At 44.0% G+C, this 25640-nt stretch overlaps 1 protein-coding gene across 1 annotated transcript; it reads left to right on the top strand.

The window, feature by feature from the left end:
• The first annotated feature begins 10774 nt into the window (after window positions 1–10774).
• Window positions 10775–12864, top strand: LOC119288113 (calcineurin B-like protein 4). Its single transcript, XM_037567738.1, has 8 exons — window positions 10775–10970; window positions 11061–11213; window positions 11297–11379; window positions 11502–11670; window positions 11789–11841; window positions 11956–12036; window positions 12141–12253; window positions 12505–12864. The coding sequence occupies exons 2-8, from the start codon at window positions 11117–11119 to the stop codon at window positions 12575–12577; spliced, it is 669 nt and encodes a 222-aa protein (XP_037423635.1). The 5' UTR covers window positions 10775–10970; window positions 11061–11116; the 3' UTR covers window positions 12578–12864.
• The last annotated feature ends 12776 nt before the right edge of the window (window positions 12865–25640 follow it).

Raw genomic sequence — 25640 nt, 5'->3', positions numbered from 1 at the left:
TTGCGCAATAGGCACGGTTGTGCTTCCGCGAGAGGCACGGTTGCGCTTTCGCGAGAGTCACGGCCGTGCCTCTCGAAAACGAAAAAACACGTTTTCTATTTTTTGTTCTTTCGCGTGAGTCATGGTTTTGCTTCCGCGAGAGGCATGGTTGTGCTTCCGCGAGAGTCGCGGCCGTGCCTCCTCGGAAGCGGAGAAAAACACGTTTTTTGTCCTTTCGCGAAAGGCACGGTTGTAATTTCGTGAGAGGAACGGGCGTGCCTTTCTCGGAAAGGAAAAAAACCCGTGCTCCCGATTCGGTTTTTTCATTTGGTTTTTTCGTGAAAAAAAAGTTCGTCTAAACTTATCAATATGAGATCTAGTTTTGAAGATCTCGATGCGAAAAATCCAATAGTGAAAACGGTTTAAGATTTGAACGCATGGTTTAAGAGATGAAATGTTTTAAATAAACAAATCTATGAAAAAAAAAGAAAACTCACAGATTGCGACAAGTGGCGCGCTGCATGTATGTCACTTGTCGCAGCCTGAGAAGTTGGAGTAATCTTTGCAACGAGTACTCCTCAAGTTTCGTCCATCACTACGTATCACACGCGTCGCCCACGCACCGCCTCTAGTGGGCTGCCCGTTAGTGGGGAAGCGCCCCCTCACCTGACCGGGAAGCTTCCACCTCCGGTTCTGGGAAGCTTTCAAATGGTTTTTTTTATTTGATTTTTGTGTGTGTCTGTGTGTTTCTCATCTGGCTTTTCTGGTTTTCTTGACCAGTTCTTAATTTTTGTAGTTTTTAGGTTTGTTCTTCAGTTCGGTTTTCTTTTCATTTTGCTTTCTTCTTTTTCTTTTCATTTTTGCAAATTCATCAATACTTTTGTAAATTTATGAAAAACTAAGATGGTGAATATTTGATAATTTACATACACTTTTAAAATTGGCAAATATTTTTTAAATTCATGAACATTTCTTGAATTTGTGCAAAACATTAAAATTCATGAACATTTCTTAAAATTTTGATATTTTTTGAATTAAAAAATATTATTTGAATTCATCTTTTTTTTGTCACGGCCTTTTTTGAATTTGCGATAGCAGCTCCCATTTGCCACCTACAGGCGTCACGTAGGAGGTCTTGTCACCTTTATTAATGAGAGCTAAAAAGGGGTTAGGGTTTAGGGTTCATGTTTAGGTTTCAGGGTCGCGGCTAGGGTTTTCTCTCCTCCGAGCGATCTAATCGCCGGCAAGTCCCTATCCAACACAAACTCGTCCTCCCTGGCAATCAAACGCCAGCGAGTCCGTTGCATCTACAAAACCTCTCCCGTCGTAGGGCTTGGGCCTGTCTTGTCCCACGATCCGATCGCGATGGCATTGGCGGCGGATGCCCAGTCAGGAACGAGCGGCGGGGGTAGCGCCGCTATGAAGTCGGATCTAGGAGATTTCCTGGAACAACTTAACTTGGAAGAAGAGGAATTCGATGATCTTATTATCGATGAGGATGATCCTGAAATCAACGAAAGCGTCAGGTGGCTTGCCCTAGCTAGGGTTCACACGGACAAGTCTTTCAGCCAAACTGCTTTCTACAGGGAGATGCGCGCGGCGTGGAACGCAGCCCAGCCGGTTAGGTTTCGACCGGTTGGACCGAATCTGTTCATCGTTCAAGCCTCCTGTCTTGGTGACTGGGAGCGCATGCTTGATCAAGGACCATGGCTGTTTTGGAATATGCTCGTGTTGATGTGCCCATATGATGGTTTCACAAAGGCAGAGGAGGTACCTATGACCTTCATGCCAATCTGGCTTCAAATTCACAAGCTTCCTGAAGGTTTTTGCAAGGAGAAGATTGTGCAACATCTACTCCGGAACTCGGGTAAGATCTTGGAGATGAGGCTGAACGGAAATACTAGAGGGGATTATATCAGGATAAGAATACGCCATGACATTAGCCAGCCTCTCACAAAATTTGTTAGCATTGTTCGAGGCCATGAAAGGTAAGTGTTCCTGGTGCGTTATGAGAAATTGGACAGATTTTACAGCGTCTGTGGCTTGATTGGCCATGAGTACAAAGAATGTGGCAATGGCATTTATGAGGAAAAGGATAAGAAATACGGGGTGTGGTTGTATGCTGATGGCCCTAATAGACAACGTCAGGAGGAAAACCCGGTGCGAGGAGGGGCAAGGCAGTATGATGCTACACCCCAGCAGACTAAGGCTGGCATGGGGGCGGTTGATCCCGATATTCTGGACACATCTACAAGCCCCTCAAAGACTGACCGTACTTCCATGCAGGTGGATCCGACGGCCAGGAAAAGGTTAGCTATGGATGGAGTGAACCCTGAAGAGGTGCTTGGCACCCAGAGAGCAAAGGAGGATTTTCCTGCGCTTACCCTTGGTAAGGGAGAGGATGATGGGACCAATTCACCTAGCAGTAGTAGTGGAAGCAAGCGAGCAAAAACTAGTTCAGACGATGCAACGGGCGAAAAATCGGCGGCCTCCTTGAGGGAGGACCGCCTGGCACAATGAGTCTGTTATGTTGGAACTGCCGGGGGGGACCGCCGTACAGTTCGTGAGGTTTTGGCCCTCTCTAAAGCCAATTCCCCGGGGCTCATCTTCCTTTCTAAAACTAGACAAGCCTCAAATAAAATGGAGCAACTTAAGTGGAGACTACAGATGAAAGGTTTTGCGGGAGTGTCAAGTCAGGGTCTTAGTGGAGGCCTTGCCCTTTACTGGGATGAGAGTTTGCAAGTTACAGTCCTGGACGCATGTGCACGGTATATAGACGTGCGGATAGTGGATGCTGCGAACGATAAATCTTGGAGGACAACCTTTGTTTATGGCGAGCCGAGAGTGGAGAATCGGCATCGTATGTGGAGTGCTCTATCTAATCTTAGGGCAGTTTCTGTTGAACCGTGGTTAGTGTGTGGAGATTTTAATGAAGCTATGTGGCAACATGAGCACTTTTCTCAGTCACAGCGGTCTGAAAGTCAAATGCAAGTGTTTCGTGACTGCCTGTTAGCATGTGAATTATGGGATCTTGGTTTTAGTGGAGTTCCGTTCACATACGATCCCTGTTCAATAATTCGTTCATTTAACAAGTTAACTTGCGGATTAATCCTTATTCGTAGGGTCACCGAGTAGCCGACTAACCGATAAATCGTTCGATTAATTAATTAAATGGCTGATTAACTTGCCGATTAGCCTATTAATCCCTTACTCGCCAGCCAACCGAGCAGTTACCAGTTAACGATTTTCTCAACAATGCATACGATAATGGCCAGTTTGGAGATAGAAACGTACGGGTCCGTCTTGACAGGGCTTGTGCGGACGAGGCATGGAGGGACTTGTCCCCCCTCACGCAGGTGATTCATCTTGCTACTTCCTGTTCGGATCATGCGCCGGTACTGGTTCACTTATCTTCATCACCACCAAGAACTAGGTCGGAATCTCGATATGAGATCATGTGGGAGAGACATCCGGGCCTCTCCTCGGTTGTGGCAGAACGTTGGGAGCGGAGCCGGCCGTCGGGGAACCTTGGTGTGGTCCATGACGCACTAAAAGAGATGATGAACAAGTTGCAATCTTGGAGCAAAGAGAACTTTGGGCATGTCATATCTGATCTGGAAAAGCTGCGCGTGGAGTTGGCGGACCTGCAGCTCCGTGACGCTGATAGAAACCTGATAAAACAGAAGATGCATCAACTAGATGAACTCCTCTATAGGGAGGAAATGCTTTGGCTTCAGAGATCTCGGATAACATGGTTGAAAGAGGGAGAACGAAATACGGCGTACCTCCATCGTCGCGCCGTGTGGAGGGCTAGGCGGAACTATATCCAACGTTTACGGCGTGCGGATGGTACGTGGTGTCCGGTTCCGATGGATATGCAGCGAATGGCTACGTCGTATTTCAAGGAGGTGTATACAAAGGACCCAACCTTGACGCCGGAGGTCGTTTTGGAGAGTATTGCATCGAAAGTAACCCAAGGGATGAATGATATACTTTGTGCTCCGTTCTCGGAGAAGGAGGTGTCCGATGCGTTATTTCAGATCGGTCCCCTTAAAGCACCAGGGACGGATGGTCTGCCGGCGAGATTTTTTCAACGGAATTGGGTAGTGTTGAAAGCTGAAATTACAACTGTTGTGCTGGAGTTCTTTAGGTCAGGTGCAATGCCAGATGGTGTCAATGATACGGCTATTGTTCTTATTCCGAAAATTCCCTTCCCCGAGGAACTTAAGGACTTTAGACCGATAAGCCTATGCAATGTCATTTATAAGATCGTTTCAAAATGTTTGGTGAATAGGCTAAGGCCAATGCTGGCGGAGTTAATATCGGAGAATTAGAGTGCCTTTGTCCCCGGTAGACTAATATTTGATAACTCTATAATTGCATTCAAATGCATTCATCACATTCAGTCACTAAAACAAAACAGGTCGGCGGCGTGTGCTTACAAGCTTGATCTGTCAAAGGCATATGATCGGATCGATTGGGATTTTTTGGAAAGTGCACTACGCAAATGGGGATTCGCTAAACAGTGGATATCGTGGATTATGGTGTGTGTCAGATCAGTCAAATACTCTGTCAAATTCAATGGACAATTGCTGGAGAGTTTGTTCCCTACAAGAGGACTAAGGCAAGGTGACCCTTTATCACCGTTTTTGTTTCTCTTTGTTGCTGATGCTCTTTCTGCTTTATTGTCAAAGTCAGTGGCTGAAGGTGCCTTAAAGGGGGTGACAATTTGTCGTGGGGCATCGGTTATTTCCCACCTTCTTTTTGCGGATGATACTATGCTGATATTTGAGGCTTCGGGCCATCAGGCGCTCATTGTCAAGAGGCTGTTGAACACTTATACCTCAGCTACGGGTCAACTCATTAACCCGGAGAAGTGTTCCATCCTTTTCTCAGACAATTGCTCTCCTGTAGTGGTTGATGATGTCAAAAGTATCCTGGAATTTAAACATCAAGTGTTTGAACCTAAGTACCTCGGTCTTCCTGTGCCGGAAGGAAGAGTGCACAAGGGACAGTTTGAATCACTACAGGAAAGGTTGAGGAAAAGATTAATTGATTGGAGTGAACAATATGTCTCAACGGGCAACAAAGAAATCTTGATCAAGGTTGTAGCGCAAGCAATACCTACATATGTTATGAGTGTATTTCGGCTACCGGCCTCGGTGTGTGATGACTTAACACGTATGATGAGACAGTATTGGTGGGGAGTAGAGAATGGAAAGAGGAAAATGGCCTGGCTCAGCTGGGAGAAAATGATCTTGCCCAAGGATATGGGAGGCATGGGTTTTAGAGATATGAGGGCGTTTAACCAGGCGCTTCTTGCAAAACAAGCCTGGAGGTTGCTTGAAAGTCCTGATAGTTTATGTGCTCGGGTGCTACGAGCTAAATATTTTCCCAATGGGAATCTTCTTGATACAGCCTTTCCCTCTGGTTCGTCGGCTGTATGGAAGGGAATCATGTACGGTCTCGAGCTTTTGAAGAAAGGGCTAACATGGTGTGTGGGCGATGGCTCGCTAATCAGAACGTGGAGGGGTCCATGGATCCCGAGGAGAGATGATTTCAAGCCAATCACTCCGAAAGGAAATTGCAGATATAATTGGGTAGCGGACTTCCTTGAGGAATCAGGTGCATGGAATATGGAATTGCTACAGAAATATTTCTGGGATATGGACGTCCGGGAGATAGTGAAGATCAAAACGTCGCCAAGGCAAGGTCAGGACTTCCTGGCATGGATTTCCAGAAAAGAGTGGAGTGTTCACGGTCAAGAGTGCATATCATTTGGCAGCCGAGAGCCATGTGGAACACGCTGCAGGCTCATCTAGCAGTAACCCGAGTGGCCACAGAACCATATGGAGACGCGTATGGGATGCTTGGGTTCCACTCAAAATGAGAATAATGGCGTGGAAGGCAGTGTCGGGGGCTTTAGCAACGAACTACTGTAAGAAACATAGGCATATCTCAACTCGAGATACTTGCCCGCTCTGTGGTACAGAAAAGGAGACCAGTTTCCATGCGCTGGTCACCTGTGATTATGCTCGAGCAGTGTGGACGCAAATGCGGTCAGTTTGGAACCTTCCTGATCATCAACTGCTTCGAGACATCGGAAAGGAATAGCTCCTGAATATTCTTATGAATTGCTCTGATGAAATGCGGGATTGTACTATCATGTTAATTTGGCGAATCTGGTCGTTGCGGTCGGACATGGCGCATGGTAAAGATGTCCCGACTCCGGCGGCGACGGCTGAGTACCTCCAGAGTTACATGCACTCACTACAGTTGGTGAGGAAGCACTCGACATAGGAGATTATCAAGGGGAAGATGGTGGTTCACAATGAGGATCCGGTCCGGCCGCGTGGTGAGACGCCGCGGCTGCCATGGCCGCGACCGGCAGAAGGCCAAGCTGCACTTTCGGTCGACAGATCGTTTTCTTCATCGGATGGGTCTGCAGCTACTGGCATGATACTAAGATCATACGAAGGCACGGTAATTTTTGCCGCATATCAATGTATCTTCAACTGCAATGATGCGCTGGAGGCGGAGCTACATGCAATAATGCAAGGAATGGCACTATCAATTCAGCATTGTGATCTTCCCATCATCGTCCAATCCGACTGCTCTCAGGCCCTGTCAGCTCTGACAGGGGAGAGCCTTTCCCGCTCGGCTTATGGTCACTTAGTAGCTGAGATTCGTCATCTCATGGGTGAGAGAGAGTTTATTCCATCGAAAATTAAACGAGAGCAGAATAGGGTAGCTGATCGTTTGGCTACGTATAGCCGTACAGAGAGTACTATTGCTGTATGGCGTGGACGGGGACCTCGTGTGTGGAGGAGCTCTTGCCACTTGATTGTAACCCTATGTTTATGAAGTAAAACTCTTTTACCATCGCAAAAGAAAAAGGTTTCAGGGTCGGCACGGGTGACTCGGTCTCTTGTGCGCTCAACGGAGCGCGGACGCTTTGGACTGGCTCACAAACGCCGGTGTGGCATGGTCACGCCGTCCGGGGTGCTTGATTTAGCGTAAGCAGGACAACAACATAATGATTACATAAAAAGAATACTGATTAATTGAGTCGCAGCAGGATAACATACAATACACGTTGAACTGAAGCAGCTTGCCAAGCAATAATATCTCGTCATGACAGACAGGGACCCCGTGCCGTTGCTCTTTCTTTCTGTTGAGCTCGCCGTCGGCGGCCAAAAGCGGGGAGAAGATCGCCTCGTTTTCCTCTCCTTTTGGCTACAACCAGGCTGCCGTGGTGGACGCACGTACCGTCGCTGGTTCATCCGGTTTGTGGCGTGGACGCACGGACGAGCCGAGGCTTTTGCTCAACACAGAACAGAGACGATATGCACCTGTACGTCTCCCTCTCCGGAGGCCGCAGTCCGCTCAGCCCGCGATCGCCGTTCGCCAAGCGCAAAAACGTCAAAATCCGGAGCACTGTGAGACGTTTGACTTCTGCGCTGCCGACCTGCCGTCAACTGTACGAGGAGTACAACAGAAACAACCCATAGGTGGAAGGAAAAAAAAAATCTATTACACTGGACATGGGTGACACATATTCAGGCCAAACCCGCCAAGGGACCCATCTGCACATACATTTATACAAACAAATTATAATACAAGTAGAAGTAGGGCATTTTGAAGACCGACCTACATGAAGGCCTTAATTTTCATAATTTTAAAATTCAAAATTCTCGTTTCAGAAATTCTGAACCAAAGTTAGTACAAAGTTGAGTCATCTATTTTGGAACGAAGGGGGTATATATATGAGGATGTAATGTGTATGTGTGCAAAATTTCAGAATAAAATACCTTGAATTGCGAGCTGCACAAAGAAAATCATGGACATTGATGTTGCACATTACATATGCTAAAAATCCCCATATTAGGTTTTTTGTGTAGCTCTCATTTTGACATATTTCAAATTGAAAAATTACGTACACGTACACTATGTTGCTAGGTATATCTGTAATTCTTTTCAGAATTTTTTGAATTTGAAATGTTTGAATTTTGAAGTTTTTCAAGTTAAGACCTCCATGGAGCTCGGTCGCCGTTTGACATTTCCATTATAAATCTCACTACGAAACATGTAAGATTCTTATCGTGTAAGGGCATCTCCAAGGTTGTGCGTCAAAATGTTTGGACAACGCGGCCCAGACACTTTTTGTCATCCAATGCGATGCATCAAACGTCCACGGACCAGTCCACACGTTTGAATTTTCGTAAACTAGAATCAAATATGGGGAGGTTTGCGGATGTCCGAGCAGCCATAACGTAGGTGCCATCTAGATGCATGGAGGGCGCCATCTCAGGTGTTGCGACGACAGAGCTGCAATGCAACCTGCGTGGTGTTGGGACCCCCGGATCTCAATGGTGGCGGGGAGGTGCAACACAACATCCATGGTGCTACTCGCCCGCAACAGAGTTGCGATGCATTGAGTGTGATGTTACGACCCACTAATCTCATCGGCGGAGGAGCTGCACTAAAACGTGTGAGTGCTGCCGCGGCTCGTGGGTCTCACCGGCGGCAGAGCCGCAGCACAACGTGTGTCGTGCTATGACCCATGGTTGTCGCAGATGACGGGAAGCTGCAATGCGGCTAATAGTTGCTGCGTGGAGATGACTGTTGTGAGGGGTTGCTACGGGGTCCGGTGGGTGTGGCGGTGAATGATCCTTACCCAGGATTCTGACGCCTAGCAGTCGTCTTTCACAAATGTGGTGCCGGCAACCAGAAAAAGAACAACCGTACGGTGTACTCTCTCCATTCATAAATACAAATCTTTATAGATATTTTACTATAGACTAATATACGAAGAGCATCTCCAACAGACGCCGAATGCGCCGCGCGCAAGAAACTGTTTTGACGCGGCGCGCAGCGCTGGCTCCAGCAGCCGCGCTAAAATGCAGCGCGCGCTGGCTCCAGCAGTGCGCAAAAAATGCAGCGCGCGACTCGCCGCAGCATTGCATATATGTCACATTTTGAACACGAAATGAAGTTGAAACATTCAAAATGCAATGAACATGACATATAAAATTTCACACAAACAAGTTGATGAAGAAAAGTTCATGCCCACAAGTTCAAAATCATGCCCACAAGTTCATCCAACCAAGTTCACCGCCTTGTAGGTGCCGGAGCCGTCCGCCGCCTTGTCTTTCTTCGCCGATGTCTTGCCCTTCTTTGGCCGCGCCGCATTGGGGAGCTTTGATGAGGAGGGGGCGGCGGCTCGGGCCGGCGCCGGCGCGACGCCACCCGCCGCCGAGGTCATCCACGGCGGCATGAAGAGGCCGCGCACGAGGCCGATGGTCGGAGGAGCTCCGGCGGAGGCGAGGCCAACGCCACCCGGGCTAGGGTTTGCGGCGCGGCGGCGGCGGCGGCGGCGGTGGAGGGGTCGCGGCTATAGGATGGGGTGAGCGGGGTGCCGACACGCGCGTCCATGGGTGCAGTTTGCCGGCGCCGGCGCGCGCGGGGCGTAGGAGGCGGAGAAGACAAAGTGCAGCGCGAGCGCTCGACTGTGCCGCGCGCGGAAGCGGGCGCCCCAAATACACCGCGCGAGATAGCGATTCCGACCGCGCGCCCAACTCCTTATACCGCGCGCGCGATTATTGCGCGCCCGCTGGAGCCACCCGCCGGGTTACGCGCGCTAAACTGGCTAAATTTGTGGCGCGGTGCTTGTTTAGCGCGCCCGTTGAAGATGCTCTAAGCACTCTAAAATGCATTTACATATAACCATATGTGGTCCATAATGAAAGCTCTATTAAAAATGTGGTGCCAATAACAAGAACAAGAATGCGAAGCAATCTGTCTTATACTCCTTCCGTTTTTATTTAGTTCGCATATTAGCTTTGATCAAAGTCAAGCTTTACAAACTTTGACCAAGTTTATATACAAAAATATTAAGATATACAATAACAAATCAACAACATTAGATTTATTATTAAATGTACATCGTATAGATTTATTATCATAAATGTCTATATTTTTTTTATAAACTTGGTCAAACTTTGTGAAGTTTGATTTCAGTCAACTCTAATATGCAAAGTAAATAAAAACGGAGGGAGTACAAAACATGCATATAACGAGTTACCGTGCGGCCCCGGCTGTACCAGCCTGTTAATATAGTGAATTATCACTTCACTGACAAAAAATAGTGCATTATTGTGGGCATGGTCAGCGCTACACGAGTCCTGGTACTCCGTGTACCGTGCACCTGGCCAGACGCCCGTCCCCGATCGCCACGTCCACCGGCCCATCCCACGCGCGGGGAAGCGAACCCCATTTTTCTAACCGGCAAAGAAAAGCGCCTGACGTACGTGACGCCGCCGCCGGCGCTCACGCTGCCGTGCTCCGCCGCGCGCAGCCTACGCGACGGGAGCGTGCGCGCGCGCGCAGGTGTCGATGTGAAAAACAACGGGAATCAAACCATCTGGAGCAGTAGCAGATAGTAGTAGAAAGAAAAAGTCCGGCGGGACGCTTCCGCGTTCGCGTGCGAGCTGACGGCGGTGATGCAATTTGGGCGGCTGCTCAGTACTCGGTAGTTTATTGGCAGAGGACGCAGAATTCAACGGCCGGAACTGGTTGCCCCAGTGACGGCGGCCGAATCTTCGCCGGAGAGAGGATAGGGCGTGACTGGCGGCGAAATCTGGGGGGACAGCGACGGCGTACGAAGCCCCCACCCGGCGGTCCACGCGCTCGGCCTCGCGGCCTCGCAGTCGCTGTCGCGCGGCAGCGGGAAATAGTGCCACCGTTTGACCTCCCGCCCCGCCTCGTTAAATCACGCCCGCCCCCGAGCCCGAGGAGGAGGAAGAGTCCAGCGAGGGGACAGACCGGACTGACGCAGACCCGGCAGCGGAAAGAGGAGACAGCCGCGTCCGTCCGTCCGTCCTCGAGGCCCCGGCCGGAGATTTCTCCGCCCGTGCCGAGCGTCACCGGAGCAGAGCCAGCTGTGCGGAGCCGCGGAAGGCCCCGCCGGCGAGGTGGTCTCAGCCTCTCGGGTCAGATTGTGTGTTTCGGTTTGGTCGATGGTGCTCCCCTTCCTTCTTGCTGGGCTTTCGGTTGAAGGTCAACGCCTGCCCTGCCTGCAGAGAAGCGCGCAGAGCCCCCCGCGGCGCCGGCCGGCCGGCGTAGGAAGGATCCACAGATGGGCTGCGCGTTCTCGTCGTCGCCGTCGCCACGGAAGCGTGAGCAGCGCGCCCAAGGGTACGAGGAGCCCGCCGTCCTCGCCGCCGAGACCTCCTGTGCGTGAGCACCCCCATTCCCAGCTCCAGAAGTTTGCCTCTGCCTTTCCTCTGCAACCGACTCAACTGAACTTTGCGTGCAGTCACGGTGAACGAGGTGGAGGCGCTGTACGAGCTCTACAAGAAGCTCAGCTTCTCCATCTTCAAGGACGGCCTCATCCACAAGGTACGAGCTCTACAAGAAGCTCAGCTTCTCCTTACATCCATCTCACGAGCTCCATGATCATCTTGTCCGATGATCTCGCCCCTGGGTTCTGAACTTGTGGCTGGTTGTTTCGTTCATGTCAGGAGGAGTTCCGGCTGGCTCTGTTCAGGACCAGCAGAGGGGCGAACCTGTTCGCGGACAGGGTGTTCGACCTCTTCGATCTCAAGCGCAACGGCGTGATCGAGTTCGGCGAGTTCGTGCGCTCGCTCAGCATCTTCCACCCCAAAGCGCCTGAATCTGAAAAGACCGCGTGTACGCCTCCTGTCCATTGTTCGCTCCTAGTTTGCCGTCCATTCATCTTCTTGTCCTCTCCTCCCTATGAAACCAATCAAAAATCTTTCGTTTGTCTCCATCATCGTCCTCCCTGCAGTTGCATTCAAGCTGTACGATCTGAGGGGGACAGGCTACATCGAGAAAGAAGAGGCAAGTACTAAATCATTTCCGCATCCAACCTAGCACATGGCGCACTTTATTGTAATGTCGACGCGTTATTTCTGAATTCTAAAAATTTATATAATCAACACATTGCCTGCACAGCTCCGGGAGATGGTGGTGGCGCTTCTTGATGAGTCCGACCTATGTCTCTCCGATAGCGCCGTCGAGGAGATTGTCCATAATGTATGTAATCAACAACATTGATACTTCCCTCCATGTATGGGAGGTATTTTCCCGTTTTCCTTGTTAACATGTTCTGTGCTGTTCTGCTCCTTTTGGACTGCCAGACGTTCAGTCAAGCAGACTCGGATGGTGATGGCAGGATAGACCCCAAGGAATGGGAGGAGTTTGTCAAGCAGAACCCAGCGTCGCTGAGGAACATGTCACTGCCCTATCTCCAGTGAGTACCATCATCTGCTGCTCTACTTTCCATTACTGCTCACAGCTGATGTTTCCTTTTAATTTCTCAGAATTGGTAGTTCAGCTTCACCTGCGATTTCTTAGTTTAATCTTCTTCTGATACAAAAATGCGGCATTTAGATGAGTGCCATCAGTTATGCCATGCTAGAGAGTAGAGGTCTTTTTATTTTTTAATTTTTTTTGCCCATTCCATTTCACGTGATCTTATTGTTGTTGTGGTTGTTTATTCAGGGACATTACGACGACATTTCCGAGCTTTGTAATGCATTCCGAAGTCGAAGACTACAGTGGAATCAGCAAATAAGGCACAATTAACACTTATTTTCGGTGTCATATGATCCGTTGGTCCTGAGCTGGGAGGCAGCGCATTCAAGAGTGAGCTGCAGCAGAAATGTCTGGAACTCAAATAGGAGGACAAGAGATGGAAATCCGGTTGAAGATGACCGACGGTGCGTGAAGTATACTAGCGGGTAGTGCGCGGCGGCATGCCGCGCCACATGGACTAATTAGATATTTAGTTTTTTTTGTAATATTTGGTAAGTTGACCCAAGACTTCTTTTGTGGCAAGGTAGTTCATACAAGAACATGCTACATCTAGTTGGTACATAGGTAGGAAATTGTGACAAAGTATTTCATACAAGAAATCCATCTAGTTGGTACATACATTTGAGATTTACGACACATAGTAATATAGTAGATATTGGATGCAAAATTGAGAAGCTCTAGCTCTCTTCTTAGAACTAAGATGTTGATCGTCCGGCTGGGTTTGGGTGATGGGGCTGGGAGGCCGGGAGTGCGAGATTCAGGGGACTCATGATAATGAGGCCTTTTATGAGTGATACTTGGCGCAGAATTGGGAAGCTCTTGTTCTCTTCTTAGAACTGAGATGTTGATGGTCCGGCTGGGTTTGGGTGATGGGGCTGGAAGGCCGGGAGTGTGAGATTCGGGGGAATCATGATAGGGAAGCCTTATATGATTTATTTAGCGGCAAAGCGGCGCACGATCTGATACAATCTGACGGGATCCTTCGAGAAAGACAAATCTAGAAAACACCATGCAAAATATCTGAAAATCATCACCGTCTAGAAGGCCAGGCTAAAGCAGCAACTGACATGAAAGTATAAATGTTTTTGGAGGAAAGGTAACTGTAAGCAATACATTTGGCCACAACTTACATTTTTAGAGAAAAGGTGATGGACCTTGCTTATATTATAACCATTTCACCAAGTTCCTTGTGTCTCAGCAATAGCTAAGTACACAAATCTGAAACAGATACTGGAAAACCAGATTGCCTGATGAGTCCTCTGAAAATCATGTAGCAAGTCCTTCCTTCTCACAATATAGCACTAATAATCATGCTCAGATATTTCTCTACAAGAGAAATGGGTATAGATGGAGTTAATTTTGTGCAGTATTTATCTGTAGATGCATCATTTTCCTATAAGCTCCTAATTTAGTTCTTGAAAAGAGTAAGAGGAGCACAAAGGAGGATTGGTTTTTCTTTCTTTTGTCTTAGATAATTTTACAAGAAAAATGAGAACACAAGGGAGAAGGAATTGGCTTTTCACACATTGTGTGCGCTACGCCACGTCGCACCTTGTTGTATATTTATGTGTACTTACTTGTTTGATTCGTAAATTTAATGTTGTTTCACACATTTAGTGGTAGGGTTGAAGAAATTTGATAGATAAAACATTTTTGGGGTAATAAAGAGCATGCCCATTTGATATAGACAATGGTGTATCACGCGAACAGAAAATTACATGAGAAAAAAGAGACACACTACTAATAAACTAAGCTAAACATGTTACATAGATATACAAAGTTAGTGTGGCTTAGACTTGACGATTCTACACTTCTCTGGTGTTATTGAGTTGTTCATTCCTGCACAATTGCGGGAAATGCGAAGCGGCAGAATTTATGAGAAGTTGTCACAAATCTTGGTTAAAATTCTTGTCCGTCTTGTAAACTCTTTCTGGAGGGAAAGAGCATGTTGATGCGGCATTGCTTGGTATAACTTTACTCCTGGGCTGACTGAATAGTGGCAGCTTGGGCATTTTCTTTTTGAGTAGAATGTTATTTTTCTTATTAGATTCTTCTTGTTACAGATATCAAATTATTGTTTTCCATTTCATTCAGAAGTAGAGAATGATATATCTACATATCCATTAATTCATATTTGCACTTCTTCAATCTCAGTTTGCCGCGATAGTAAAACGGTTGCCGCGAAGCCGTTGCTGTCATACTTTGGTTCCTAAGTATGGTCTTTAAAAATAACAGAATTTCATACTCATGCATAAATCTATGTGTTATGTTTAATTGATGATTATGAATTAGGGCTTGAATTTCAACACCTTGAACAAAGCGTACAAATTATCAATGCGTACAAAGCAACAAAAGGTGTAGGATATGTATGAAGGTAAGAATCCTCGTTTAAAGATCCCAGCCGAACAATAATTTTAACAACCCAATATTTATCTTCTGGGCACCATGCCAACATCATTCAGAAGTTCAGCATCTTTATTTTCCTCTATGAAGCAGCGATACGGCAACATGGATGCGGCGATAGGGGTACGACGACATGGGATACAACAATTCAGCAATACGGCGATACGGCAAGTATAGATAAAAAATTAATAAAATACCATGTTATAAAGACAAAGAATAAATACATGCATCAGATGAGATCAAAATACTGCCCCATATGCTGCATCCAATGTTCTTTTCATCAAGTTCTCGTCTCCTTGATGACTCAATGATCATCAATTTACTCAATCCTCCCACGACTTGCAAAACACATCTGCTAGTATTAGAATTTGAAATATACAGAATATTAAGCATGAAAAGTTGGACAAATTAAATAAGTTAGCTTGTACCTTTTCTAACCGAATGATATATATTTGGTGCTTCCCAGCCTCTTAACTAAAGATTGACCCGCAGATGCCATGTCTATTTCTCCCTGGCAGCAACTTCAACAGGTCAGCAGCAAGGAAACTGCATTCTTTAGCAAATTATAGTTGCGTACAGCAAAGGCCATGGCCCGGTGCCCAGCAGCAGCTAGCAAGCACGCACACGAGCACACCACAAGTACGTACACACAGACACACACAGCAACAGGCACGCACGCCGCACGCGGAAGCAAGAGCACACACAGCCAACACACAAGCAAACGCGGGAGGACCGGACGCGAGGATAGCAGGGAATGGAGAAGGTGGACGGGATACCTTGATGGCGGCGTCGGAGACTCCAAGCACCAGCGAGACAAATCCATGGGGCGGTTCCAGACACCGGCGAGCGAATCCAGGTAGTGGCGGCAGTGGCAGCAACTCCGCAGCGTACTCGTACGGTCACTGGCGAATCCTACATCAAATCTGCTGCACAACAAATTGTGTGAGAGAGTAATGGCTGACCAAATCGCCGAGCAGCCAAAAAAGAACCACGACACGCGTGCGGAGCGGCACCATGAAACACCAGATGAAGAACGAACGAAATCACGGCCAGCCGAACAGCCAAGACCAGCCACACGTAGAGAGAGAGTCGGGCTGTAGGCTGGCGACCCAAACGACGGCGGACGGCCGTGCACCCTACCAGCAGACTCCCGCCGGGGCCGTGGGTGTTACCGTCCATCGGCGACCTGTACCACCTCGCCGGCGCCCTCCCGCACCGTAACAGAGACCAAACGAACAGGAAGGACACAACAAGAGGGACATGAACGAACACCAGACAAGGAAGTACTTATAGGCGGCCAGAAAAAGAGAAGAAAATAAAACGAAACCCACGAGAAAAGACCAGAAAGCAACGTGTCAATTGATGGCATAGGCAGTCAACGATACATGAAGCCAACGTGGGCACATGCATGAGCCATGCAAAGGCACGTGGAACAACACCAGGCCACATACCTCTAGAACGTCCACGTGAATTCAACCATCCCAACACACAGTGAACCAAACTTTTTTAAAGGACAAGAGGAATCTTCCAGGAGACCACACAACACACGCGTCATGTCAACAATAAACAAAACATGACTGCAGGAAAAATAAACTCAATGACACCCTAGGAGACCATCACACACACGTGTCAATCAAAGAAACACGGTAAAAAAAATCCGAAAAAACAGAAAAAATCAAACCCTTACGGGCCTAGTCTTCTTTGTATATGCACAGTTCACCGAAGCTGTGACCAGCGAGTGGCCATAGATTCATTGTGCTAAGTAGTCAACTGGTAATGGCCTGACAGACCTCTTTTGTTGAAGGTTATGTGGAGGACACCATTTCTCCTTTGTTGACTGCAAACATACATATATATAGACAATAGCAAGATGCTCATGCGTTGTACGGAACATCAAGATACATTTGTATGATTAGTTTATCTTATGAGAGAAAAAGATGAACAAGGGAAGTCCTTATCTGCAAGTGTGGAGAGAGATGCGGGTATCTTTTTGCAAAATTGCCATAGTTTGCTTTCTATCCGTCAGATATAGATCTAATGGTCTATATTACACGATGGCAGGCACACCGTCATCCCTAATTCGGTTTTTTTAATATAATAATATAGATAGACAAAATGCCGATCCTCGCAACAGATGTTGGTATCAACTCCCGGCCTCTGCATACTGAAATCGATGCACGCGGGCGGCCAGGGCTTACTTTGTGATCGATCTCATGTTAGCATCATTTTCGGCAAATGTCGGTATCCACCTTTGTGATAGGAGAATACATATATAGGTGCTAGGGTAATGGAGGGTTGTTTGTCGGAGAAAATGGTCTCTGGCTGCTGCATATCATGGCTAGGCTGGGTGGTCGACTAGCCCGTACGTTAGCATGGTTGTGGTGGCATCCAGAGCTGGGCGAGTTTGACCTTGGAGACGCTCTGCAGCACCTCCAGCGGCGTCGCGGCGCCGGTCACCACCACCTTCTTGCGCTTCAGATCCACCTCGAACCATGCCACGCCTGCAGCAGCATCACCAAGAGCGCACACTCTGAGACCTGAATTTTACCACGACACCATAACCCAGCCGACAAATTTTAAAAGAATGTGTGGAGTCAAAGCCGACGCCAACAAATGAATGGACACCTTTTTCTATTGCCTATTGCATATTATAGATAAAAAGAAAACTTGATTTTGTGCTCGTGTTTTTGCCTCTTTACCCAACTGTTCTGAAAGTGACATTGGTGGTGCGCAGCAGCAGACTAGCTGGACTTGTGCAGCAAATTTCCACGACATGATGCCCCAACGCATGCAGGCATGTTTCCCCCGTTTGTAGGAAGGTGGTGGCATGTTTCATTCACTTTTAAGAAAGTTGTGTAGTTTGCATCACTCCACCTTTCTTCCGTGCACTGGAAATTTCCATCATGTGCGGAAAGGGTGTTGGTTGGTTGGTTCAGCGCATTTACCATGTGCGCACACGCTCTGCCAACATCCAATTTGGATAGACAAAACAAATCGAAAATCTAGGAGTCGATGAATACTTACAAACTTGTCGCCCCTAGTTAAACTTTATAATACAATTTGATAACTCATTTTTATCCCCGGGTAAAAAACACATGCAAAAGGAACTGAATACAGATTTTGTAAGAATGGCAGGTAAAAAGGTGGGGCCGATATGTTTTGGTTGTAAGCAGAGCCCCCCCCCCCCCTCGTTCACATCGCTCCTAACGGATCGGCCCATATAAGACTCCTTCGTGTTCTGTTTTTCAAAATCCTCCTCCAATTTTGGGAAGCTTCCCAAATATTTTTTATGTGTTTGTTTTTCCGGTTTTCACTTGGTTTTTATCCAGTTTGTCTTTTTTTCCTTTTCATTTTAATTTATTTCGCTTCCTCTTTATTTTTTGCATTCCCTGTTCTAAAATTATTATTTTTAAATATACTCTTTTTCAAAAATTTAATGTTTTCACAAAAAATCATGAACTTTCTTTTCAATTCATGAAGTTTTTAAAAAAAATCATGAAGTTATTTTTCAAATTCATGCACTTTTTCAAATTGGTGAACTTTTTCAAAATGCGCAAAAAAATTATAAATTCATCAAACATTTTTGGAAACAAATGAGCTTTTTTAAAAATTCATGAACTTTTGAAACCGTGAAAATTTCCAAATGCATGAATGTATTAAATCCATGAACTTTCTATAAAACATCCGTGATTTATTTCCAAAATCCATAGGATTTTCATAAATTCATGAACTTTTTCTGGAAATTTATGAGCTTTTTTAAAATCCATGAGATTTTTTTACAAATTTGTATTTTGTTTAAAAAATCAATATTTTCCAAATTTGTATTTTTACAAATTTATGAGCTAACGTACAACACCATGCTAACTTTTGATTCGGTGAAAAATTTATTGAAACTTACTTCGGTAACTTCTGTGTGAGTAGCATTGTTACTTATGGTACAAGTATTATGTTAATTTTGACCCATGGAAATTTTTTGTTTAAAACATACCCAATAGATAACGTGGTGATGATCTCAAGTAGTCCTGGCCATCTCCGACCCGGCCGTTTCAGCCCACCCAGGCCCGGCCCTAAAATCTAGGGCCTAGGCCCGATGGGCTTGCCCGTGGACCGGTATTGGGCCTGTGTTTGGAGCCCACCAGCAAGGCCTAGACGGGCTTGGGCTCGGCATATTGGCATTTTATCGAAGAGGCCCGGCCCACGACCCTAAGACCTAAGGGCTTTTTCAGGGCTTTTTACTAGATGGGCCGGGCTTGGGCTTGAAAAGTAGGCCCTATGGTAGGGCCTGGACCTCAATTTTCTGCCATGGGCTTCTTAGGCCCGGCCCAAGCCCGGCCTGGCCCGTCCCATGGCCAGGTATAATCTCAAGCCACGTCCCCATTGTGTTTACTTGTCTTTTATTCTAACTTTGCATATTCTTGAAATGTCATTTTTCGTAAACTTTTTGGTTAAAATAACTGCCCGATAAGACTTATTATGTATTTGTGATCATCAAGCTTTATTAACTAAAAATCAGGTTTTAAAAGATTGGTGCATCTTACGATCGGAATTTTAGGAAATATTTTTCATTGGTGTTATAAAGAATAGTAATTACCTTAAGAATACTAATTTAATTATATTGTGTTCTGACTGAATATACCGGAGTTATCTATACATGGTTCTAAAAAATATTATGAACATATTAGTCATCTATTTAAGCAAACATATGTTGAAGTTTTCTGAAGTCTACATAAATCATTTTAAAGTCAATTCCTACTTATTTTTATTTTACTTATTTACATGTTTCAAGTTGCTGACATATGCAAATTTATTTGTAAATAAATTATTCATGTCAATATTTTCTGTAAGACGGATAATTTTTTGTATTGATTACTTCGCTTCATTAAGCTAGAAAACCCAGTGTGAGTTATATAACATATATTTATTTATACTAAACTTTTGCATTTATTAATAATTTATTTTTTGACATAAAATTTTAATAAATAATATTTTTATTTTATTAGTTAATTTAATAACATAACAATGTGGCCATATCATAAGATATAATGTTTTTATTATGCATACTGCCAATATTGAAAAATGCACTAATATTTATTTAAGGCATACATTACAAATAAAATGGCGCCTTTTATTTTATTTAGACACATTGTCTTTTTTTAAACCAGATTTCCTAGATGAGTGGAAAAGAGAAAATAATAAAATCACATGTCTTTATAGACTAATTTATTCAACTTGGATGAAGTGTATCTATATGTATTTGTTTGTGTCTATTTTAGCATCGTTAAATACTATAGTAGAAAGTACTAAAGTTGATAGAGGTTACTAGAGTGCATGGTTTAAATTGTTAATAATTAGAAAGGATAATGTTAGAGTAAACAAAATATCTACAAGCGTCTATTCTCACATTTGTTGGGGTTGCTTATTCATTGGTTTTTTCCTGGGTTCAACAATCTGTCGACATTGTATACATTTGTTCTAGAAATATAACATCATTCAACTTGTATTGAATGCCTTCAGTTTTGTTTTTCTAAGTTTGATATGCAGTGTGCATACTCGACACTTAGTAGAATAGAATCGTATTATTTGCAAGGAAATTTGTACACGGTGGTTTTATCATGGTTCAATCTCCAGATGAATGTGCAATTCCTCCCCATAAGTAAGTGTCGTGTATTGCTCACCTTAACTCGCTCAAAATCAACCAAACTAACCAAACACACACACACACACACACACACACACACACACACACACACACACACACACACACACACACACACTCATATATATATAGGTAAAATGTTTGGGGCACCTAGGTGCCTAGGCACCTTGTTCGGGTCCAACCCGCTAATGCATTCCCTGCTTATAAATAATCGCTACTAACCTTTCAAATAATTTGCTTTCCTTTTCCACGTGCATGCACTTGTATCTTCCACGACCATTAATTGTAGATGATTCCTGCATGGTTTATTCTACGTATTAGAACATATACCTACAAACGTATATACCCTACGATTCATTCTAGGTACTTTTAGATATCCACAAATGTATGTACCCTACAATTTATTCCAAATAATTGCATGCATGTATATACCCTATGATTTCTTCTAGGTATTAGATACATACAGACGTAGATATATAATTTATTCCAAATAATTTGCATGCACGTATATACCTTATGATTTATTCTAGGTATTAGAAACCTACAAACGTAGTTTGATATATTTGTAAGTGGATACTCAAGTTTAAAAAAAAACAATGCATACTCAAGATATTTCTGTAAATACCTCGACGTGAAATTTATTGGTACATACCTGTAAATGTCACTACCTTTTTATAAGTGGATTCAGATACGCAAACCAAATACCTCGACAAATGATATGTTATCTTCATATAAATATGATACCTATACAACATACCACGATAGAGATGTATCAAATGTGATGATTCTGATGAGTGATACCAAAAAATACATATTATCCTTACACAATTTCTGGGTATATATACCCTAAAAACAACTAGGTAGAGTACAAAGAGAAACAAGTTTTTCTTATACCCATAGCGGAGGCAGAAAATAAAAATATCCACTCTACGCACACCTAATTCTATTTAAAAACCATGTTAGTAATACTACTAATATGTACAACAAAATTAGGCAATTTCTAACAATTTCCTTCTATGCATTAATTACTATAGAATTTTTTATTGTTTCACACATACATGCATGAATAAATTAGGCAGTTTCTTGTTTTCTTAGCAAGTAGTATTTGGTGCGTGCATGCTAATTAATGCCTCCGTCCAAATTAAAGCAAGTGGTCGCTAATAATATGCATTTATATGGAATTAATTAGTAAATTGCAATAACTCTTCGTCTTTAATACTGCAAACAGGTACACCCGTTAGTGTCTACATCTAACACAATGGCATGCATCTTAAAGCAATCCGAAGGTAAACGAGCAAGGAGCCTGGGCACCTAGGTGTCCCAAACAGCCGTCCTATATGTATATATATATATATATATATAGTTACCCAAACCTGTTGATATGTTGCTTAGTGGCTTAGTTATTGGATCTTCTAGAGACGCTCTTACCCAAACCTTGGAGATGCTCTCCAGCACCTCCAGCGGCGTCACGTCACCGGTCACCACCACCTTCTTACGCTCCAGGTCCACCTCGAACCACGTCACGCCTGCACCACCACCAAACCAAGGGCACACAAGCCGAGACCTGATCTGAATTTTACAGCTCCGACAAATTAAAAGAAATGTGGAATCAAATCCAGCGACAACAAACAAATGGACAAAATTCTCTATTCCGCATCCAAAATGGATAACTTGATTTATTTTTGTGCTCGTGTTCTTGCCTCTTTACCCAACTGTTCTGAAAGGGACGATGGTGGTGCGCAGCAGCAGACCGGCTGGACTTGTGCAGCAAATTTCCATTACGAGATGCCCTGACGCACGCACGCACGCGTTTCCTCCATTTTTAGGAAGGTGGTGGCATGTTTCATTCGCTTTAAGAAAGCTGTGTAGTTAGTATCACTTCACCTTTTTTTACTTGTGTGCACTGGAAATTCCATCATGGGCGGAAAGGTTGTTGGTTGGTTGGTTTAGCTCATTTAGAGCATGGTTAATAATATAGCCAACTGATGGCTATACGAAACCGCCATGTCATCTATAGCCATTATCTATACACACTCATACAATAGTGTGGGTTATAAGGTTGGCTATTACATTAGTATACTTTTTTCCATCTTCTCTTTATCTCTTTCTTCACATTAATTGCATTTACATAGGGATCCGTATATAGTTAGGCTTTTGCATGAGAGCCCACTCCCCTTATTTTTTCACATCTCTCTCTTCTACATAGGCAAAAATGCCATGTAAGCCCACTATTGTACTTGCTCTTACCATGTGCGCACACGCTCTGCCGACATCCAATTTGGATCAGATAAAACAAATTGAAAATCTAGGAGCCGATGAATATTTACCAACTTTTGCTTGTAGTTAAACTTTTCAATATTAATTGATATTTCTTGTTTTTATCCCTGGTAAAAAACACATGAAAAGGAACAGAATGCAGATTTTGTAAGAATGGCGGGTAAAAAGGGGCTGATATGTTTTGGTAGTAAGCAGAGCCCCCCCCCCCTTCGCTGACGTCGTCGTCCCTAACGGACAGGCCCAAATAAGACTCCTTCTTATTCTGTTTTTCAAAATCCTCCTCCAGTTTTGGGACGCTTCCCAAACAGTTTTTATGTGTTTGGTTTTCCAGTTTTCACTTGGTTTTTGTCCAGTTTTTTTTCTTTTTTTTCGTTTCTTCTTTTCCTTTTCCTTTTTCCCTTCTCTTTTTTCCTTTTTTCCTTTTCATTTTAATTTCTATTTCTCTTCCTTTTCCTTTTTCTTTTTTATATTTGTTTCCTTTTTATTTTCTGCATTTACTTTTTTAACTTTAAAAAAAAATCCAATTCTTCTTCAAACCCGTATTTTCTTCAAATTCAATTCTTTTTTCAAATTTGTAATGTTTATACAAAAACTCGTGAACTTTCTTTTCAATTCGTGAAGTTTTTTATATTAAATTCGAGATTTTAAAAAATTATTGTGAGGTTATTTTTCAAATTCATGAACTTTTTCAAATTGGCGAACTTATTTCAAATGAAATTTTAAAAAAAAACCATCAAACTTTTTTGGAAACAAGTGAACTTATTTCAAATCCATGAACTTTCAGAAACACAAACATTTTTCAAATGCATGAATATATTTAAATTCATGATGATTTTTTGAAAAATCCATGACTTATTTCCAATATCCAAGAACTTTTTTATAAATTCAGAAACTTTTTCATATTCATGAGCTTTTGTGGAAATTTATGAGCTTTTTTCTAATCCATGAGATTTTTTTCAAATTTTTATTTATTTTTAAATGATTTTTTCAGATTTTTTTAATCTAACGTACGACATTGTGATAACTTTTGATTCGGTGAAAAAATTGTTGAAACATACTTCAGTAACTTCGGTGTGAATAGCATGGTGGTTTACGCACCACGGAGTTGATAACTTATGTAGAAACACTATGGTAACTTTGAGCATGAACTTGTTTTCAAAACATACCCAATAGATGACGGTGGTGATGATCTCAAGCCACATCCCATTGTGTTTGTTTGTCTTTTATTCTAACTTTGCATATTCTTGGCATGTCATTTTTCATAAACTTTTTTGTTAAAGCAACTTCCTTGACAAGACTTGCTATATATATGTGATCATTAAAGATTTACTAACTAAAAATCCCGTCCAGAAACAAAATTCAGTTTTTATGAGAATGATGCACATTAGGATGAGAATTTTAGGATATGCCCTTTCATTGGTGTCACAAAAAAAGTGATTATTTGAAAAATACTAATTTAATTATAATTTGTCCTGATTGAATAGACCGGAATTACCTATGCTTCATTCTAAGAAACACCATGCATATGTTCTTCGTGTATGCAAGCAAACATATGTTGAAGTTTTCTAAGGTATACATAGATCATTGTAAGGTCAACTCTTATTTATTATTATTTTACTTTCCAAGATGATTTAAGTTGTTGGCATATACATGTTTTTTTGGAGGGTGACATATACATGTTTATCTATAAATAAAGTGTTTATTTGGATATTTTCTCAAAGACGGGTAATTTTTTGTATCGGTAATTTCGGTCCATTTAGCTACCAAACCCAATGTGAGTTATATAACATATACTCCCTCCGTCCAGAAAAGAATGTCCAAACCTTAGTTCATTTGCAATTTTGCAAAAAACAACTTCAACCTTTTAAACTCGTGCTAATCAGCCCCCCTCTACTTCTTCCTCCTTCCTTCGTCGCCTGCCCGCACCATGGTCGCCCAAGCCACCGTCGGGCCCAACACGCAATGACGACCAACCTGTGATGCCGCTGCGAACCCCTTCGCTGCCCCTGCCCACCCGTGCCGCCCGCGCGGAGGCGAGCTGCGCCGCCGCCCACCTACTTCTTCGTGGCGACCACCTCGACGGGCGGCAGCTCCACGACTGAAGGGCGTTGTGTCGCCGCTATCCCTTCCTGTCGTGATCCCTCCTGCCACCCAGGAATGCGCCGCCGCTATCCCCTCCCATCGTGATCCCCTCCCGCTGCCCAGGACCTGCGCGTGCCTGGGCCTCAAGCGCCTGGACCTCGTGAAGGAAATATGCCCTAGAGGCAATAATAAAGTTGTTATTTATATTTCCTTATATCATGATAAATGTTTATTATTCATGCTAGAATTGTATTAACCGGAAACTTAGTACATGTGTGAATACATAGACAAATAGAGTGTCACTAGTTTGCCTCTACTTGACTAGCTCGTTGAATCAATGATGGTTATGTTTTCTAATCATAGACATGAGTTGTCATTTGATTAATGGGATCACATCATTAGAGAATGATGTGATTGACTTAACCCATCCATTAGCTTAGCACGATGATCGTTTAGTTTGTTGCTATTGCTTTCTCCATAACTATACATGTTCCTATGACTATGAGATCGTGCAACTCCCGAATACTGGAGGAACACTTTGTGTGCTACCAAACGTCACAACGTAACTGGGTGATTATAAAGGTGCTCTCCAGGTGTCTCCGATGGTGTTTGTTGAGTTGTCATGGATCAAGACTAGGATTTGTCACTCCGATTGTCGGAGAGGTATCTCTGGGCCCTCTCGGTAGTGTACATCACAATAAGCCTTGCAAGAAATGTAGCAAATGAGTTAGTTACGGGATGTATCATTACGGAACGAGTAAAGAGACTTGCTGGTAACGAGATTGAACTAGGTATTGAGATACCGATGATCGAATCTCGGGCAAGTAACATACCGATGACAAAGGGAACAACGTATACCGTTATGCGGTTTGACCGATAAAGATCTTCGTAGAATATGTAGGAA

The sequence above is a fragment of the Triticum dicoccoides genome, chromosome 1A (assembly GCF_002162155.2).
Source record: "Triticum dicoccoides isolate Atlit2015 ecotype Zavitan chromosome 1A, WEW_v2.0, whole genome shotgun sequence".
In the NCBI taxonomy this organism is placed as follows: Eukaryota; Viridiplantae; Streptophyta; class Magnoliopsida; order Poales; family Poaceae; genus Triticum; species Triticum dicoccoides.
This window is presented reverse-complemented; position numbering and strand designations above follow the sequence as displayed.